Here is a 19691-nt window from a genome sequence, read left to right as displayed (position 1 = left end):
TTACTTCGGATGTTAGACGAGTGGTTACCAAATGCAAATCAGATTTTAGGAAACAAATCGAAAGTTTAAGGCATCATTCAGCTGATTTTCGGTGAACTTGCATCTTGTCTCCAGACGGAGTTGAATGACTGGAATAGAGAAGCTAGGAGAGTCATAGAAATAGGGAAAACTTAAGCTGCAGCATCATTTTGTTATGAACTCCTTCGATTGTAAAATAGTCAGCGTCAGTACGTCTTAACATGAGCACAGTTTCACCAGCTTCTCTTGAGGAAATATGCCTGGGTTTTATTTGTGCAAACATTGAGGATTTATGCCACAAGGATGTCAAAGATGTCCAAGATAGCGAGGTTTCCTTTAAAAAACTCAGTTTCATTTCTCCGTTATTTCTCCCCGAACAACTGGCAGACAATATTGTGAGATGTCTGTCAGTTAATGGAAAACTGACAGATAGGACGGCATCTTTATTTGTTGATCCGAGGAGTTGTAGAATCAGAAAGTTCTTTCTCAGGAAATGCCAGTTAAGTTTTACAATGCTGAAACTACTCCTTGGCAAACATAAAGTTGTGAAACTAGACTTAAGTGGAACAAATACGTTCTCATCGTCAGTATTGTGTCAACTGCTGAATGGAATGTCATCGACTGTGAGGGAGTTGAACTTGAGTCGCACATCATTTGTCTTGGACTTTTCTTCCATGAAACCACTGAACTGTTTAACTCATTTAGATGTGAGCCATTGCACTCCCATAAATGACCACCTGATGTCGGTTACTGCAGAGAATGTGGATTGTTTACAACACATTAATATCTCTAATACTGCAATAAGACATGTCTCCTCATTTGGGAAACTTAGAGGTCAACTGAAAACTTTAATTGCTTTTAACACACCGGTAGCATGGACAGAACCTGCTGAGTTCAAGGACTTTACATCATTACAAAAGCTTGATATTTCAAGAACTTTTGGTAACGATTTGTTTGAGGATTGGACAAGCGAGTCTTTGAAATATGATAAAATGCTTACAGACCAATGTATGATGCCAGATCTGGTGTATTTAGATGTTTCGGGCATTACCACAGTCACAGCAGGTGCATTGGAGTCATTTCTTTGTTCTCATCCTAAACTTCAGTTCCTTGGCCTTTGTTTGACATCACTGGAATTACAAGAACATCTGGAAAGAATTTTTCCCATTATTAAGGTATGGGTGTCATAATAATGTAGTAAAATAACACATTTGATTGTTTTGAACCACAGAGTTAAAAATCGTTGAAGTTTGTAGATCCTTTATGATTTTCATTAAATGCTATCAGAGTTAAGTATTGGTGAGGATCTTGATATAAGTCTATATAGGAGTCAAGTGGCCTATTTTGCCTGGGCTTATCCCAGTTTCCTTAACAAGATTCCCTCTAGCTGTCACACATTTTCATGTAAATTAGTTACGAGAATTTGGTGTTAGATCAAGGTAACAACTTCTACCTGATAATTTTGAATATTCTCATTACCTGTTTGCTTGTATAATGAGAATGTGTAGCAGCTAGAGGGGAGTAATTTAATTTAATGTGGCTTCTCTTGTCAGATAACAGGTGATGCTACTGAGAAACAGATCCTTTCTGCATTGCAAATGTACCCAGACAGAGTTGACTACATGAGAGAAACTTTGCGAGGATTGTTTCACATCAGCAAGGACTGGACTGAAAGGAAACCACAAGTTCTTGAGGTAAAATCTTTAATTTACATGTGGTGTAGATGGTCCTTTGAGCTCTAACATTGGTCAATATACAAGCTAGATTAAATTTAGAAAAAATTTAAGTGGATAATCATTTTGATTATCTTATGTATGACAGCAGTAATGTGAATATTTAGCCTGATGACATAAGAACTACAAGTAGGTGAATGTCATGCACCTTTCACACCCCATACATATTCTCCATACTGTTCTCTATCCATTTCCTAAGGTGCTGAAAAGGAGAATCTGTATAACAATCTAGGGTTTCTTTAGCTGGTGATAATTTCTTTAATTCTCGTGACGTTAATGGTTGATTCAGGGACGCTAAATTAACAGGACTCGAAATTAAAAGAAAAGTTCAGTAGCCATTTTGCAACTTGATACGTAAATATAGTCGCAAGTTCACGAATTTTAGTAGTAAAAAGCCAGCGGTTTAACAAACAAAAATATGAGCCTGTAATACATATGAATAAGAGACCGCTGCAATGGCAGTGTTGCAGTGATAATGTGTACCCCCGTGATATGTGTATCCCCGCACACTGCAATGATATCACTAATGATATGTGTACCCCCTCCAATATGGCAGCCAGTGATATGTGTATCCCCCACTCCCTCCCCTTCAAAAAATAACTAATTTTTTTTTTTTCAAATATATAGACTAGTGAGCAGCACATCTGCAAACAGTAGTTTGTAAAACTGTTTTTACTTTCTGACGCGTTTCATCTAACTGTCGTAGACTTGGCTGGACTTATGAACAGGATCAGGCGAAGTTGTGAAAAATTTAAAGTGTGTAAGGCCAAGCCTCTACGGTCATTGGCTCCCGTAACTTTGGCTTATAAATACAGGCGTTAAGTTATACTTGTAAAACTCCCTGACGAAGTCTACGAAAGTTAGACAAAATGCGTCGGAAAATAAAAACAGTTTAACAACTACTGTTCGCAGAAGTGCTGCTCACTAGTCTATATCTAAAATATAATTAAAAAATAATAAAAAGAATTTTCCATAACTGCTTATTTCCAGTGGGTGCTCCCCCTTCTTGGAGTTTGTTGATATTTTTCTGTATTGACTGATAGGTTACACTTTTGTAACACATGCAGTTTTAGAGTTTGCCCTTGATTTACAGATGGCTTGTTATGTTCACAAATTAATAAGCATTATTGTACTTTGGAACAATGTTAAGTTTTTTGTAGTTTCATTGCTGTTTTGCAAGAATGTGTGACATTTATAACATAGAAAAAAGTTTGCTCTGAAATTTTTATTTTGGATTGTACATATACATTTGAGGAAGACTGAAACATTGCAAGCAGATATTGCTTATCATGGAGTGGAAATCACCTTTAATAGTAGATTAATACTATCAGTTAACAATCATTTTTTTTTTATTTACTTATGCTGATTTATCAATAAAAATACCTGATCTTTCACATGTAGTTCAAATTGGTTGGCCTGTTGTTTTTGTGAGCACTTATTAGACACAACATACACTGCTCGGAATTAGAAAAACATCCAGGCTGTTCATACTGGAAAATACTGGACAACCCAGACTTTGGTTGTCCTGATAAGGACTTGTTTGTCCAGGGCCGTACAGATTTCAAAACAAAATACAACAACAATATATAGAAGCCCCTTTTAAAGATGAATTCAAAAGGATTTGATGTATACTGAGTGATTGATGAAAACCACAGAACGGGAACACAAAATAGTTTCCACATGCGGTAGAGTTCCAGACCTTTAATTTTCCTAAAAAACTTATTGTGTAAACACACTTTTTACTTGTCGGATCAGTTGAAACTTTAAGATATAAACCCACAAAAGCTGTTCCTCGTAACCGCCATGTTTTCCTTGAAGGCTTTGGAGGCCCGGGTACAAAGCTTCAGTGTTTTGTGTATCCCTACCGGGGGTACACATATCACTAGTGATATGTGTGCAGGGATACACATATCACGTGGGTATACATATCACTATGACAGCGGCCGATCAAGGTAATGGCGTTGTGTGTACCACATTGCGGATAAATTAGGTACAATTTTACTCTACATCTTCAAATGTTTATGATAATCAAGGCACACGACAATATATTTTTTCATTTCTCTATTTATTTTGGTGAAAATAGTGGCAAAGTAGCAGCTGCTGGCTTTTTTATTCTACTCGCAAATTTGCGACTCCTCTGGAATCTTTTAGTCGCAAACATAAACATAGGCATGCTACGCATGCAGGAGTTATTTTTTTGGATACGTAGGTTGAAATGGGACACTATATAACTGATGTTGGTGTCGAATAATTGTTGACAAAAATAAACTGCATTGGTACAACGCTTCCTGCAGTCCCCTCCACAGCCCTAATTTGAACTTGTCACGCAATGCTATCCCTCTCTCCAACATTGCATGACGAGACTAAACAACAACCTGCTCGTAGGTTAAAATTGTGCTTATTGCCGTTCCTTCGTCAGAGACAAAGTCCTAGCTATTATTCTGACCATTAAGGGTCAGAATTAGAAATTCTGTTTAGTTTTTCCTGTGCAAGAAAATGCACAATAGCGTGCAGTTTTTAATTGGCGTAAAGGTAATGTGGTGGCATATCCAGGGAACGAGGTTGAGTTTTGGCATCGAGTGTCAGTCAGATTTGAAGTACTGGCCGCGCATCAACGATAAGCTTGTTACAGTTTATACTCATCTTTCGAGTGAACTTAAATATATTTATTTAAAGTACAAATCTAATTCTGTGAATCACTACTATTGTTAACGCACTGATGAAAACAACAACCCTTGGGAACAGTAATACAACCATCTTATGTAAACGTTGTCGATTGAAACCATCCGTAAATAAATATTGCGAACAAAACAATTGTACTTTTCTGACCAAAAAAAAAAAACTTGTGGAAGTCACTGCCACATATCTTTAATTTCAATCAGTCAAAAAAATTGAGGTCTATAAAATGCCTTCTGTGATATACCGTTCCGAGGCAAAAAAAACTTGAAAGGTTTGTTATTACTGTAAGCAAGAGAAATCCTTGTAAATAAAGTCATCGCGTTCAAATACAACTTTTTATTGAGTGATCCCGCCTTTCCTCCGGCGATTTTAGTAACTCCAAATTGTCATGGATGGCATCAACTTGTTCCGAAGTCTTAGTCTCCATAACTCTCCATGTTAACAAACCATGAAAAGCACTCGACAGCGATTTGCTAAAACAGCAAAGCCCTCAATTCGAACCAATTCAATTCAATCCGCCGATCCACAAATCCGGCCCAAATATAGGCTCCCTGTAGCTTCTTATTCAGTAACAGATGGTTGCCTCAAAATACTCTTCCATATAATTTTGCAGTGGAAAGCTCTATTTTATCTCTTACAGCCTCTGGACAAAGACATTTTCCGGTCTCCGTTGTTCGACCAAGTGAAAGTAGATTGAACCAAGAGAAAGTATCGTTCTTCAAAAGATAATAGGGACCTTACGCAGCCACGACGGCGACGGCAACGAGGACGTGGAAAAACAAGAGATCTAATTGGCAGAACAATAGCTCAGCACGTGCGTTTTGAAAATTTGTACATTTCTTAGCCGTCCTATGCAAAACAACAACGTGAAATCGCCAAAATTTGCGTCGTCTGCGAACCGAAACCGCGACGGCAAATTATTTTAATTTCCATTTGGAACTCAACGCTACTTTTATACGTCATGCTGAAGTTGAGCTGTGGCGCCGTATAAGACAGTAAGCTCCTGCAACCATTTTTGAAATTCTAACTAAGAGTAGAAATTAATTTTTTAATCGAAATCTTCCTCGGCGTTGCCGTCCTGATTGCGTAAGGTCCCTAATAAGGTGGGCTACTTGATTGGTTGTTGCCTATCTGGACTTTGCCCTTTGCGTGCGAAATACGTGATAAAATGCAGGTTGTTTACAAGAAATTGACATGCAATGGGGTAAAGTCCAGGTTAGCTATAAGCGAATTTTATTGGTAGAAAACGTCTAAGCACGTGAGAGTTGCGTGGAAAATTAACCGCCCGCACCATTCTGTCCCTTGTGAAATATTTTTCATTGAGGTAGATTTATGTCATAAAATTTGCGTTGTTTACTGGAAAATGGCATTTCATGATCTAAAAAAATCTAATCCATACTGGCGAGTAATAGTAACACGCAATTGTAACGGGAAAGTATCGTTTAAGCAATATTTAATTAATGGAAGACTTTTAGAAGCAAAGAAACGGATATGTAACATGGCAGTCGACGCAGAAAGTAAATGTAACTTGGTGGTCGTTTCAACCGCTGCTAAAAGAACAACCATATGGCAAAAAAAAGATCATCAATCAAATATGATTTACGCAAATATCTTGCGCAAGATTTACCAGAGTCAGTAAAACTAGCCTTTCCGAAACAACATGCTATAGCGCTAAATTCGTGTTAGGCCTCCAGCTGACGGTGTATGCGTCGTAAGTGAAGGAGCGGTACACAAAACATGCACGTTTTAACTCGCTAATCGGTAGACAAAGTTCCCTGACGACCTTTCAAATCCAGACAGATCATAGCGATAAAATCCTCACGAAGGACATGAGCCATTACATTGAATAGATGATCTTACAACTCTTGTAGATGTCATCTTACCTCGTTCCTTGAGCGAAATTCAAAATTGGAGTCGCTGATTAACTCATATAAAGCAATGAAATATCCTGAAGTTGCTCCTATCAACATCTGAAGTAATATTTGATTCAAAATTCTTCTCATGTTCCGCTCAGTCTCCTTCAGAAGGAAGAATAAGCATAGTCGTACAACGATCACAACTCCACCACTTTCCCAACACGACTAATACATTTCCTTAATTCGCGAACCGCTCTCTCCTACTCAAGCGTTGATTCGCTGAAATTTGAAGACCTGTCAAACCACAAATTAGCAAGAACGCTCTGATTGGTGTGACATCGAAAAATACTACAATCTGATTGGTTTGTGATACACCAAAAAATTGGCCCAATCACATTGCGTGGAGATACACCAAAAAAAAGATGCGCCAATCAGATTGCTTAGAGATACACCAAATTGCACTGATCAGATTACACTACACCACAATACACCAATCTATACGCTAACATATAGTTATTTTTTTTTTAAAAAAATAACTCAAAAATTAAGTCGCAAATGCGACTGTATTGGTCACAATTTCGAGCCCTGTTTAGGGAGAAATTTTATGCTGGTCACTCTTTGAGGTTCAAAACGTAAAGCGTCATTCAGGAATTGCAGAATTCTCTGCTCACTAGTGCAGGATTCTACAACTAGATTTGGATGGCCTGAGCAATTTTTTAAAAAGCCTCTTGCATAGAAACTTACTCTTAATTACTATTAATAATTATAGATATTTCATAATGAAAACCCTGCTGGAAAAAATTCATCAGAAAATGTTTTTGCTTGAACCTTAAAGTCCCATGAGTGACGGACACAAGCAAACAAGGAATAGGAAGAAAGAAAAACACCAATTACAGGATTATTAGTTGATCCAATACCAAATTCTCCAAATATGCATCTTAAGAATTGTATAGCAGACTGTAAAGAGAATTACCTGAAAATGAGATCTTTGGTATGAAGGTGTTGCTTAAATTTTTCATTTCAAAGGAGAAGCTCCTATCTGTATTATTGTTTTGAAAGTCTTAATAAGCTTTTATTAATTAAAATATTTATTATGGGTAATTAACTATTTGTGATTCCATTTTATACAGCTAATACTTATTCCAATGGAAAAACATCCAGATGATCTCAATATTCAAATGGCAGCTACGTAAGTTGATATATTCACCAAGAATCTTGCACAGTAATGATTTACAATAAAAATTGTTTTTTATTATGTAACTCCATGAGTGGTTTTCACTCTCAAAAAATTACGACAGTCACTATGATTTTGAAATCAGGTAGACAAATATCCATGAACATTTGTGAATGTGTTTTTGAATTCAGAGCTTGTGTGTTCAACATTATCAAAGACAGAAGAGGAGAAGCAGACCCAGAAGTGCATCCTCTTTTTCTAAGGTACAAGTATAACTTGCTGGATACTAGATTAAATGTTTAAAAATTTTGTAAATTGCATTAAGGGTTAATGTTGTCAAGTCAGCAACAGAGAAGGGCAGTAGTCTCCTTAGCAACAAAGTCACTATGGCAACCAATCCACAGCCCACTTTCAGGCACTTGTGGACTCAACATGGTAAAACCAGTTTGTGGAATGGATACTTAGCCAAAAGTTAGGGGGGGGGGGGTTTCCCTGACCCTTCCCCTTCTCCTTTTCCCTTCATCTTGGCTGTCTCATCAAACTAGATTTTATTTCTATTTTGCAATATATTATGGTTACCAGCGGTAGTATTTTCAGAATGAAGTATGAGGAGTAGAGATGGTTGAATTCTAGTTACATTATCAAATAAAATTAAAAGTTATTGGTCTGAAAGAAATTTTAAGGGTTCACAAAGTCATGCATCTTTGACAAGTTATGCCTCTGACTTGTTCACTCTAATACCAGATTGAATTAATAAGATTGCCTTTTCCTCCTATTGTAAACTAGAATGGCCTTTTTGTTGAATGTTTCAGTAAAGTGGCATCATTAGTTCTTATAACAATGAGCACCTTTTCAAACAAGCCCCAGGTAAGAATTCACTTATTAAAATTAATATACTTTTGAGAATAATAAATTTATCATCGAGGACTTTCTTCTGAGATGAATGATTGGTATTTATTTGTTTATGTCAGTTTTGATTCATCCTGATCTTTACTGAGGAAATGATAGAAGAATATTGGCACATCAAACAAATACCTTCTAAGGTATACAGGTCTACTTTTTGACTGAATTGAAGCAATAGATAGGAAAATGTTTGGCCTGTGTATATGCTGTATGGCAAAATATTTACCAGATTTGCTCAATTTAACACAATAGCACAGTGTTTTATCATGATATGAGCACTGCAATTTCTCTTTCTTCTCTTATAGCTTCTGAGGAACTGTATGTTAATTTTGGAGTCACGACAAGTTCTTAAAAAGGCAGTAAGTAGGAACAAGTGAATTATTATTAATTGTTAATTACCGGTATCTATAAGTAAGCAGCTTTAGAGTGATGCCTGTCATTTGTAGAATTAGAGGATTTATGGTGGCTGGAGAATGTGGGCTGGAAAGTTAGGGCTGCAGAAACTGTCATGAGATTTATGTCACAATGTGCAGTTCAGGGTTCATTGGGGGCCAGGCACTGGGCAAATCCACTGGTTGTGAGGTAGGTTTTTCCCTGCTTGGTTTGACCATCTGAGGAAAGTTTCTCCAACAGAGAAGTTCGGTTCAAAAAGGTTTGCAAGTCTGTGAAAACTAGTTGCCCCTCTGTTGAAAACATTTTAATGAAACCCCTGGCAGTAAGGAACCAAACTTGATGCTCATCTCTTTACTTATATTCTACTTATATTCTACTTATATTCTACTTATATTCTACTTATATTCTACTTATATTCTGCTTATATTCTGCTTATATTCTGCTTATATTCTACTTATATTCTACTTATATTCTACTTATATTCTACTTATATTCTACTTATATTCTGCTTATATTCTGCTTATATTCTGCTTATATTCTACTTATATTCTACTTATATTCTACTTATATTCTACTTATATTCTACTTATATTCTACTTATATTCTACTTATATTCTACTTATATTCTACTTATATTCTACTTATATTCTGCTTATATTCTACTTATATTCTACTTATATTCTACTTATATTCTACTTATATTCTACTTATATTCTACTTATATTCTGCTTATATTCTACTTATATTCTACTTATATTCTACTTATATTCTACTTATATTCTACTTATATTCTACTTATATTCTACTTATATTCTACTTATATTCTACTTATATTCTACTTATATTCTACTTATATTCTACTTATATTCTACTTATATTCTACTTATATTCTACTTATATTCTACTTATATTCTACTTATATTCTACTTATATTCTGCTTATATTCTACTTATATTCTGCTTATATTCTGCTTATATTCTGCTTATATTCTGCTTATATTCTACTTATATTCTACTCATTACATGTCTGACCAGTTTGTTTTTCTTTTCTTAATTAAAATGACTTTTTAATGAATCTTTTTTTTTTAGTCACTTTCTGTGGCAATTGCTAACTATGCTTCTAATTGGTCAGTTACTGACTGACAGATTAGGCTAAACACAGTTACTGACTGACAGATAAGGCTAAATACAGTTACTGACTGACAGATAAGGCTAAACACAGTTACTGACTGACAGATTAGGCTAAACACAGTTACTGACTGACAGATTAGGCTAAACACAGTTACTGACTGACAGATTAGGCTAAACACAGTTACTGACTGACAGATTAGGCTAAACACAGTTACTGACTGACAGATTAGGCTAAACACAGTTACTGACTGACAGATTAGGCTAAACACAGTTACTGACTGACAGATTAGGCTAAACACAGTTACTGACTGACAGATTAGGCTAAACACAGTTACTGACTGACAGATTAGGCTAAACACAGTTACTGACTGACAGATTAGGCTAAACACAGTTACTGACTGACAGAATAGGCTAAACACAGTTACTGACTGACAGAATAGGCTAAACACAGTTACTGACTGACAGATTAGGCTAAACACAGTTACTGACTGACAGATTAGGCTAAACACAGTTACTGACTGACAGATTAGGCTAAACACAGTTACTGACCCGACAGATTAGGCTAAACACAGTTACTGACCCGACAGATTAGGCTAAACACAGTTACTGACTGACAGATTAGGCTAAACACGATCAGACAGATCAAACCTGTTGGCTTCTCAGAGGTTCACAGACACAAAACTTGATTTTAACTTTTCAGAGATTCAACTACTTTGAAGCATCATGCTTGGCTATGGATGCTCTGTACGAATTCCCTGATGATCAGGATATTTCTCAGCTGGCTACAAAGCTATGTGCAATTTTGTCTGCTAAGGTATCGTAAGATTGTACAGTCACATTAAATATATAAAAAAGGGCATTTGCAGATAGGTTCTTTCCTCTATTGGACACTCAAACATTTGAAACATGTCAAATACAATGCCCCCCTTTGATTAGGTACCCCTTCTGTTTACCAAGATAATGAACACTTAGACAGTACGTGCTTCGATCTCTTGTCCAAATTTATCTTCTCCCTTCTCTCTCTTTTAATTGATAAGTGACCATGTTTACTGAACTAGATAACTCTTAACTCCCATAAGTGATTAACAAGTAACTTCTCCCTAGAATATCCATACATTATCTAGTAAACAGATAATGAGAATACTCAAACCTATCAGGTAAAAGTTGAGATCGTGATCTAGCAACAAATTCTCGTAACTTATTTACATGAAAATGTGTAGCAGCTAAAGGAGAGAATTAACAGTCAGATCTATTATACTTGCACGATGTACCTGGTAGAGACTGTACATCTTTGAGTCTGCAAACATGCATGTTTGGATAATTATTTTAATTTATTAATTATTTACATAAAGTATTAATTGCATCTGTATTAATTAAAACCTCTAGCATTAAACTTGAATATTAAATACTCCAAGTCAGTTTTTCGACAGACGTTGTATCACAAATCATAAATTTAAAACAAAAAAATGTATATTTATTACTTTGGTTACAGTAAAAGAAAGAACCCTTTAAAAATTGGCTAATATTTATTTAATAAGTGCTTCCCCTTGACCATGTGGTATCCTGTCGTAATTTGAAGTAAATACCTGGGGTGCTAATTCAATGATTTACTAATTCCACACCTGTGCAGCTGCCCACGCAAGAATTTACACTTGCTCTTGGTTCAGAGAGAAACTTTATGGTAAGAGACACAAGTTATTGACTGATCAATAAATTTATTTTATCACTGTTGAATTTGTTTTATTAGCAATAATTATAATTATTAATCAAAGCAGCATTTTTGCCAAATGATGGTAATTAGTTATCTAAATAATATAATATCTCTTGTTGTGGTTGAGCAAATGTGTCATCCAATAATTTATGTAAACTATGTCTTGTTACTAATCAATTAATTTGAAAATTATTAACAGACCATGTTTAATATTGTTCAAGAAAAGATCAGGGCAAGTCAGGTATGGATCAGATAGAAATTAAGACTCTAATGAAATGATTTCATACTACAAAATAATGTCAATTCACATCGGCTGCTTTTAGTATTATTAATAACTAATTTCTACATGTGCATTCATAACATGCTAGTGTAAATGTGATGCAAGATTTTTGTTGCCATGCCTTTAGGAGAAACTATGCCAAATTTTTTTTACTTTCACCAATTATTTGATATTAATATGGATTTATTATTACTATTATTATTATTGTTATTAGTATTATTATTATTATTAACTGTTTATTGTGATTTTTTTTTAGGAGGATCTCACATTGAGTTTAGCACTCACTGTTCTGTGGAACTTAACTGGTATGCAGTGTTTCAATAAGATTTGCAGTGGGAAAAAGTTGGAATTAAATTGCCTTTTCAATGCAGTGTGAGAAGAGTGGTGCACTCTGTGCAGGTCTTTGAGTAATATAATGCATATAGCTGGTGGAGCTAAACTCAGTTTCCAACCCAAGGACTGATTACAACTGCAGTCCAAGTGGATAATGCCAGCTGATTACAAGTTACCCACCCTCCCTGGGCTATGTGTAGCTGTACCCTCCCCCCCTCCCCAAGGAAAAAACAAAAAAAAAATTATGTGAAGGTGTAGTCTGATCGTCCGGGTGAGTGTAGTCCTGAGAAGGACTGTTGTCGGTGGCAGTGACTGACGTTTCAACAACCTGTGCGGAAGTCATCATCAGAGTCAAGTGAATGATTGTTGTCAGTAGAATGTTCTTATTCCAGTTCGAATAAGAATAAGAACATTCTACTGACAACAATCATTCACTTGACTCTGATGATGACTTCCGCACAGGTTGTCGAAACGTCAGTCACTGCCACCGACAACAGTCCTTCTCAGGACTACACTCACCCGGACGATCAGACTACACCTTCACATGTTACCCCCGGGTTCAAACCATTTACTGCCAAAAAAAAATTAGTTTCTTTTGTTGACATTTACATTTATTTTTTGGACTCACAGATGAGACACCTAGCACTTGTTCTCTGTTTGTTGAGAGGGGAGGTTTAGAATTGATTGCAAAAGGCCTGAAGGTATACACAACAACATTCCTTTCTAGAACTCTGTCATGAACTCAACCTCCTTGTCTTATAAACACTATCAGATTGAGTATGCAAATAAAATGTGTCATGATCCACATTAGTCATGACAATATAAGGAGAAAAACTAATTATGATTATTATACATTGTAGTCACCATCTGTCTTCTCTTTGGCTAAATGCCCACAGTTAATTCTGGGAAACAGTGCAACCTACAGATTATTCCCTAATCTGTACCTACAGATCAGAGAATAATCTGTTGGTTGCACGGGCAATGCATGATTTCCGGTGGAGCAATGTCAAGTTCACAGACAGCAAAGTAAGAATGGCTTCTCGATTCGCTTCATTGACCCAGCGAGAAATCGAGAATTACTTGAAGAGACAGATTCGGAAAATACCAAAAGATCAACAGTTTTCTTCAATGATACCTTCTTTAGAAATGCATTTAACTTTTCAACACTTGATTGTTTTATAAAAACGGTGAAAATTTGTTTACCACACAGTTGTACATTTTTAATTGTTTGAAAATAAACTGTGTTTGCTGCGATAATGCGTTTGGTGTTATTTGCGTTAAAACAATGTATAATAAAACAGTTATTGGATGAGGTTTTTGTGAGTAAGTAAGTAAGTAAGGACTTTATTTATAGAGGGGGACACGTAACAGCTGTATAGCTGACAAACCTGTGGCCCTCTAACTAGATTATACAGCATTACAAAAAACTGATAAATAAATAAATATATAAATAATTACAAAATTCTATAATAGAAATAGCAGGATAGATTAAAAATATTCAGAAAGATAAAATTAATTTATAAAAAATTAAAATTAGACTGATGTGCTATTGCTTAATATTGTTTCAAAGTTGTCCAGGTTTTTATATGAGCTTATAAAATGCTTTTTCACAGCTGTTTTGAATAGTTTTATACTAGGCTCATTTTTGATATCATGGGGAAGGCTGTTCCATAACTTAACAGCATCAACACTGAATGCCTTGCCACCATCGTTATTTCTTAGGTATTTGGGACACACTAAATTTAAATTGCCATGTCTAGTAGACCTATTGTGTACAGAACTGTTCGTCTTGAGCAAGTCTCTGATGTAAATCGGAACATCGCCTTTAAGGCTCTTAAAAACCATTGTACATTTGTTTAGTTTGATTTCATCAAAAAAAGGCAACCAGCCTAGTTTACTAAAGTTTACAACACTTCTTGAATAAGAGTCCACTCCAAGAATTACTCAGGCAGCCCTTTTCTGTAACCTTAGGAGACAGTGGAGTTCTTTAGCGTCGCAGATATTCCAAACCATGCTCCCGTACATAAGGACAGGTTTAATCAAGGCGTACATTTGTGATATCTGGAATAATAATTAAGGTCTTGGTTAATGTTATCAGCCTCAGCCTTCAGCTTTAGTTGATAACACTTACCTCAACCTTCATTATTGCGGATATCACAAAAACCTCATCCAATAATTATAATTATTAGTCAGATTGGTTGATGCCAAATTTTGTACATTTTTGGTCAGCTCTTTGACAGTTTACTTGGTACCTCTTTCTTTTCTCTGAAACATTTCTTGAACATTTGTTTTGAAGGATATTTCAACATTGTCGATCACTTTGTCAATCACATGGTGTCAATATATGTCAGACATGGTACACAATTACATTTTAGGTCTGACAATTACTCCCTCCCCCCCCCCCCCCACACACACACACACACACACACACACACACACACACACCCACACACACACACACACACACACACAAACACCTACCCAAGTGCTGACCACATGTAAAGTGTTGCTGAAAAAGTTATTTAATAAATAGTCTAACTTCTTAGTGATGCAGTTACAGTTAATTATTTTATACTTGGTGTGATGCATTATAAAATCAACATTACCACAGGTGTTCACAGAAGGAAACCAAGAGAAGATTGTCATTATCAAAAAGAAACTTCTTGGAACTCTAGTGAGTCAATAAGAATGGCTTATTAATTGAGAATCAAGTCTATTAAACTCTACCATAAGGCTAAACAATGCTCTAACCTCAAAAATGATTTTCAAAGTCATCATTCATATGGTTGCCTGAGATAAGATTTAACTCACAGTGAAGGAGAGTGGAAAAAAGTAAAATGAGAGGCTCAATTAATCATTTACCAGGAGAAGAAAAGGCAATGACAGAGCATTTAATAACATTTCATCCCGAGCCTATCTCATTTAAACATATAAACCTAAGAACTTTCTGGATGACCACTGAACTCAGGTTGCAAATTTGGTGACCTTTGAAGTTTGGTTGCCAAAAAGTCTTTGCTACTTGCCACAGCTACCAAACCAGTTGCAGCTTGGAGTACTGCTAACAATTCAGGTAAGGACATGTATAACGACTGGAAGGCCACACAGATTGACAACTGGATGTGCCTTTGAGGTTTTCCTCAGATTGCTGAAATTAAACCTCTCAACAACTACAAATGGCAGTTAGTCAATAGCCCAAAGCAACAATATCAAATTCGTTTTGATTGTCATTATTTTTGTGTTTTAGAACAATATAGCTGAGGTTCCACATCTAAGGCACTTACTCATCACAGATGAATTTATGAGTCTCTTAGGGTAAGTGTATTTTTCTGTTTTTTTGTTTTGTTCTTGTTTTGTTTTTCAAGTAATGTTCATCAAAAGCAAGTTAGAAAACTTAATTTTAATTTTTAAAAAAATTATGTTGGTTCTGAATCTAAGTGTGATTGAGTGATTTTTTCAAAGCTTTGCAACAAGCTGAAATTCAAGTGAGAGTACCAGGCACATGAATTATGTTAACATTTCAAGTCAAAAAAATTTCAACTTGTGGAAAAGTATTAGTCAAGAACATTAAGTTAGATATTTTTAAGGAAACCAAGTAAAGGAAATGTTAATAACCCAGCAGATAAGTATGAGCGATTAAAAAAAAAAAAAACCAGTGACACCTTTGACACCTATTTTTTTAGCTTTAAATTATAAAAATAGAAGTATGCAGAGGGTGTCTGGTAAGATTTGTGGGTGATTCTGATGCGTCTGTTATTTTACGAGGTGATAAAAGTCGGAAATTGTATCGAACTTAGGCTCCCCATCTCTTTGGCCGCGTTAAAGAGTACTGGTACCCGTGACATAATGGTAGCAACACCAAGTTTATCAAATAAGTAAAGTGAGTGTGGAAGCTACTGTTTACAATCTTTTTAGCCAAAAAATTCCATTTCGATGTGTAGTTTGGGGTATTTCAAATACCCTTGACTCGATGAAGAATATTTATCTCCACGAGATTCCTACTGTAACATCATGGTGCCCAGTCCCTCTTTGCTCAGCCAGACATTTGATCTGCGGATTATAGAGCTTGATAAAAAATTCAGAAAAGGGCAAAATACCACAAATCTTGCATAAACATGTTTAAGAGTCATTATATTTTGATGTAGAATAGAAAAAAAAAAATAAGTGTCATAGGCACTTTTAGCCAGTAAAATGAAGCTTTTAAATTCTTGTTTTGTGTAGGTCTCTCCTGGAGGATGGGCTTATACAGTTGTCCTATTTCTGTGCTGGAGTTCTGTCCAATGTAATGGTGGAGTGGTCTGATGATAAAGAGCTACAGTTGCACAGCAAACAGTATATGCTTCACAGACTGGTAAGTAAGGGTAGTCCTTAAAATGCACCTAAACCCCAAATTTTTTTTTAGCTTAACAAGATAACTTTTAAGTTATTTTTTGGAGTATTTCTGTGCAAAAATTTTTTAATCTGCTCAAATCTTTAATTTTCTGTGCCCAGTCAAAATACGGATCTTGCCCCACGACCGAGTTTAAAGAGGAATGGCTCTAGCGGGTAATGTGACGTCAAATCGAGAACACGAAAGTCTGCATTTCACACATTTTCGCTTGTTTGGGAAGGTTGTTGTCGATATTTTCCGAAATATGCCGACTAGGTGTGTTGTATGAGGAATGTATGAAGTGCGATACCCTCTTGCAAATTTCGCACATTGCTACATCCTTCTACAACACACTTAGCGGCATATTAAATTGAAGATTTGAGCAAATAAAAAAATGTTTGCACAGAAATACTCCAAAAAATATGCTTATTTCGTTAAGCGAAAAAATTTTTTGGGTTTAGGTGCACTTTGAATTATTTACACTCAAATCTCTCAGTGATCTCCCTGGTTTAAAAGTTTGCCCCCTGCCCTTCATCCTTCCTTAATGTGACAATGACAACATTAATGTAAATATGTAACTGTTACACCTTTGCATTTACACCTATCACACAGCATGCACAACCATGTGATTAGCATGAAGCAAGAGGACCAAACTTTCAGGGTTGTATCCAGCTAAGAAAATGGCCTGCCAGTTTAGGAAGCTATTCTGTCGGCTGTGTCCAGTTGTTTGCAAACATCTTGTCTGCAGGGCTACCAAGCTTTTATACAAATGGTGATTCAAAACAGAGAGGAGACACGATAGACCAGTTCACACCAGTGAATTCAGACCAATACTTCATTTCACCTTTAATAACTCTGAGATGTAGTTCAGTATTTATTTTTCCCTTTTTGTTTTCCAAATGGCAAGACATATGTCTTTTTTCACTTAAACTGTAAAAAAAAAAAAACAAAAAAAAACAATTAGACTCGTCTGTCAGTCTATTACCAGCCAAAATTCAGGCAGTGATTGCCCCTTTCTCAGCTGGTGAATCTTGCCAGCTGCTGCCACATAGCAACAACCCTGGCCTTTGTTTGAATTATAGGAAATGTTGAAACTAAAAAAAGTTTAGTTTTACACATGGAACTGAGGCAAAAACAATGCTCTCTTTAATCAGGAACAAGCTGTTAAAAGTTGGGAATCACCTGCAGAGCAGCTTGTTGCATATAGGCAAGTATGAATATGTGTCTACAGGGTTATCTTTACCAAGTACTTGTTTTTTGTGGCTATTGGTGGGTTTATTTGGACAAAATTTATACTTTTATTAAAAAAAGAAAATTAAATACAGGAAACAAAAAAAGTACTCCAACTAGAATTAATTGCATCAGTTATTGCCTACAACCAAAGCCAACAAGGACTACAAATAATTTAGATGGAAGTCATTGCTTTTTCCCCAGCAGTTTGAATGGTAAGTTTTTTGTACGAGAGCTAATTAATACAAGTGACACTGCAATTTGTAGGGTGACTGCAGGTATTTCAAACTTAATGTTTCAATAACTCAGTTAACCTCACAAGCAAAATTCAAATGAGTAGACCTTATCTTGACCATTGATCCTTATAGTCTTCTCTGGGGTACAGGTTCAAACTCCATTGAAATTTGTGTTAAGTAAAGATTAAAATTGGAACTTTTTTCCTATTTTCTGTTAGGTCGTTTAAACCTTTTGTCCCACTCCTCCAGTGCTGTATGCCTGCTGTACAGATGTGGGCTTTGTGGGGAATCCAACATGTCTGTACCAGAAATGGTAAGCACCTCTTGATTTAAAATGTCTGAACAACCCTTGGAAAATTAGCAACTCAGGCCAGATGATGCACATGATTGATGTGAGATTGAGCCAAGGTGGCAGTTTCTCCTTGGCTTCAAAATTTTACAACTGCTATTACAGTTGATAATTTTAGTTCCCCTATACTTGCAACATCTCTTGAGGTTACCCTGCTAGGCCAGTGTGGGAGGGGGGAAAATTAATGTGTTCTCATCTAGACCATTGTGACAAACTTCTACCTCCTACCCCCTTTGTATGCTAGCCAGGCAAGCTACCTTAATTAAAGCTTATTCAAGACTAGAAAGTTTAAAGCATCTTGTAACACCTAGCAAGCAAATTTAACCATTATGACCCTAAAATTCTCACCTGATGTGCACTCAAGGTTTAGAAACTGGTCTTGTTATGTTCATTAACTTTGTTAATTTGGGATACAAACTTGCCCACCTTTCCCATATTAACATGAAAGAGATTACGCACTTTTTCCTGTAATTATTTTCTCCCCAAATCATCACCCCTGTGAATCACACAGTAAGGTCATAGGAATATAGGAAATGATCATTATTAAAAGAAGCTCTTGATTTTCAATCAAATCCTCCCTGTCATTGCCTTAGGAAATGCATTGTGCAAAAGCCACACTTGAAAACTTTTCGATAAATTTTTCAAGATTCACAAGCTGTAATGTACACGTTGCCCCATTTTGAAGATTACTTACTTGTGGTAATGTGATGATCAGGAGCTCAATCATCAGACAAGTGACTTATCACAATTTTAATTGTTTTTTTTTTGTAGGGCGACGTTATGCCCCTCTTCTTTTTGACTGTGGAATCCTGGATATTGTTCAGAGGGTTTTAAACACATCACACAGTGGAGTCAAAGAGCTGGCAGAGAAGCTCTTAAATACAGTGGCCAATTTGGAGTCACATCAAAAATAGATTAACTTTATATAACTGTAAGACAGTGACAGTCGTAATGACTAAGATAAAGTTTATATTTATAGCTTAAAAGCAGTTTTATCAGAGATGTTCTCTTGAAATACCTTCAGCAGGTCTTTTGTGAAATTTTACAAGCTAGGTTTGTGACAGTGGAATAAATTTTTTTAAATTAATCTTCAGCATTTTAGGGCTCTGCCCTTGGTCTCATTTTTGTTATTATCACTTTTTTGCTATTTTCAAAACAAAGGAAACAGTATGGAGAATATGCACACTGATGTTGCTGTGTTAAGGATTTAGAGGGCTTCTGTGTGTGCCACTGTGGTTTACAAGAATAAGGGAAATGATCACCAAGTAAAAAGAGCTCTTGATTGATGAAAAAATTCTCC

At 35.8% G+C, this 19691-nt stretch overlaps 1 protein-coding gene and 2 long non-coding RNA genes across 3 annotated transcripts in view; 1 reads left to right on the top strand and 2 right to left on the bottom strand.

Annotated features, from left to right (window-relative positions):
- The first annotated feature begins 54 nt into the window (after positions 1–54).
- LOC111338608 (protein zyg-11 homolog) lies at positions 55–19478 on the top strand. Its single transcript, XM_022945110.2, has 17 exons — positions 55–1193; positions 1572–1712; positions 7417–7475; positions 7652–7723; positions 8273–8327; positions 8669–8722; positions 10587–10700; positions 11517–11567; positions 11797–11838; positions 12134–12182; positions 12841–12911; positions 14822–14884; positions 15455–15522; positions 16429–16558; positions 17731–17783; positions 18261–18355; positions 19163–19478. Exons 1-17 carry the CDS (start codon positions 240–242, stop codon positions 19303–19305), a joined length of 2214 nt encoding a protein of 737 aa, XP_022800845.2. The 5' UTR covers positions 55–239; the 3' UTR covers positions 19306–19478.
- On the bottom strand, positions 4343–6825 carry LOC148720876 (uncharacterized). Its single transcript, XR_015992993.1, has 2 exons — positions 6314–6825; positions 4343–5980 (listed from the first exon to the last, which is right to left on the bottom strand). It is a non-coding gene; the product is annotated as an uncharacterized LOC148720876 (long non-coding RNA).
- The window catches only part of LOC148720868 (uncharacterized), a 222254-nt gene continuing 217277 nt past the window's right edge, over positions 14715–19691 (bottom strand). The window contains exon 2 of the long non-coding RNA XR_015992988.1: positions 14715–17506. This is a non-coding gene — a long non-coding RNA (uncharacterized LOC148720868). The remainder of the gene's footprint in view (positions 17507–19691) is intronic.

Source organism: Stylophora pistillata, chromosome 11 (genome assembly GCF_964205215.1).
Source record: "Stylophora pistillata chromosome 11, jaStyPist1.2, whole genome shotgun sequence".
In the NCBI taxonomy this organism is placed as follows: domain Eukaryota; kingdom Metazoa; phylum Cnidaria; class Anthozoa; order Scleractinia; family Pocilloporidae; genus Stylophora; species Stylophora pistillata.
Note: the sequence above shows the minus strand (reverse complement) of the source record. Positions and strands in the feature narration are given on the sequence as shown.

Coding starts and splice junctions, on each gene's coding strand:
- LOC111338608 (XM_022945110.2), top strand. CDS start 240: ATGAGCACAGTTTCACCAGCTTCTCTTGAGGAAATATGCCTGGGTTTT. Junction 14,885..15,454: donor AGAAACTTCTTGGAACTCTA/GTGAGTCAATAA, acceptor TTTGTGTTTTAG/AACAATATAGCTGAGGTTCC. Junction 17,784..18,260: donor GAGCAGCTTGTTGCATATAG/GCAAGTATGAAT, acceptor ATTTTCTGTTAG/GTCGTTTAAACCTTTTGTCC.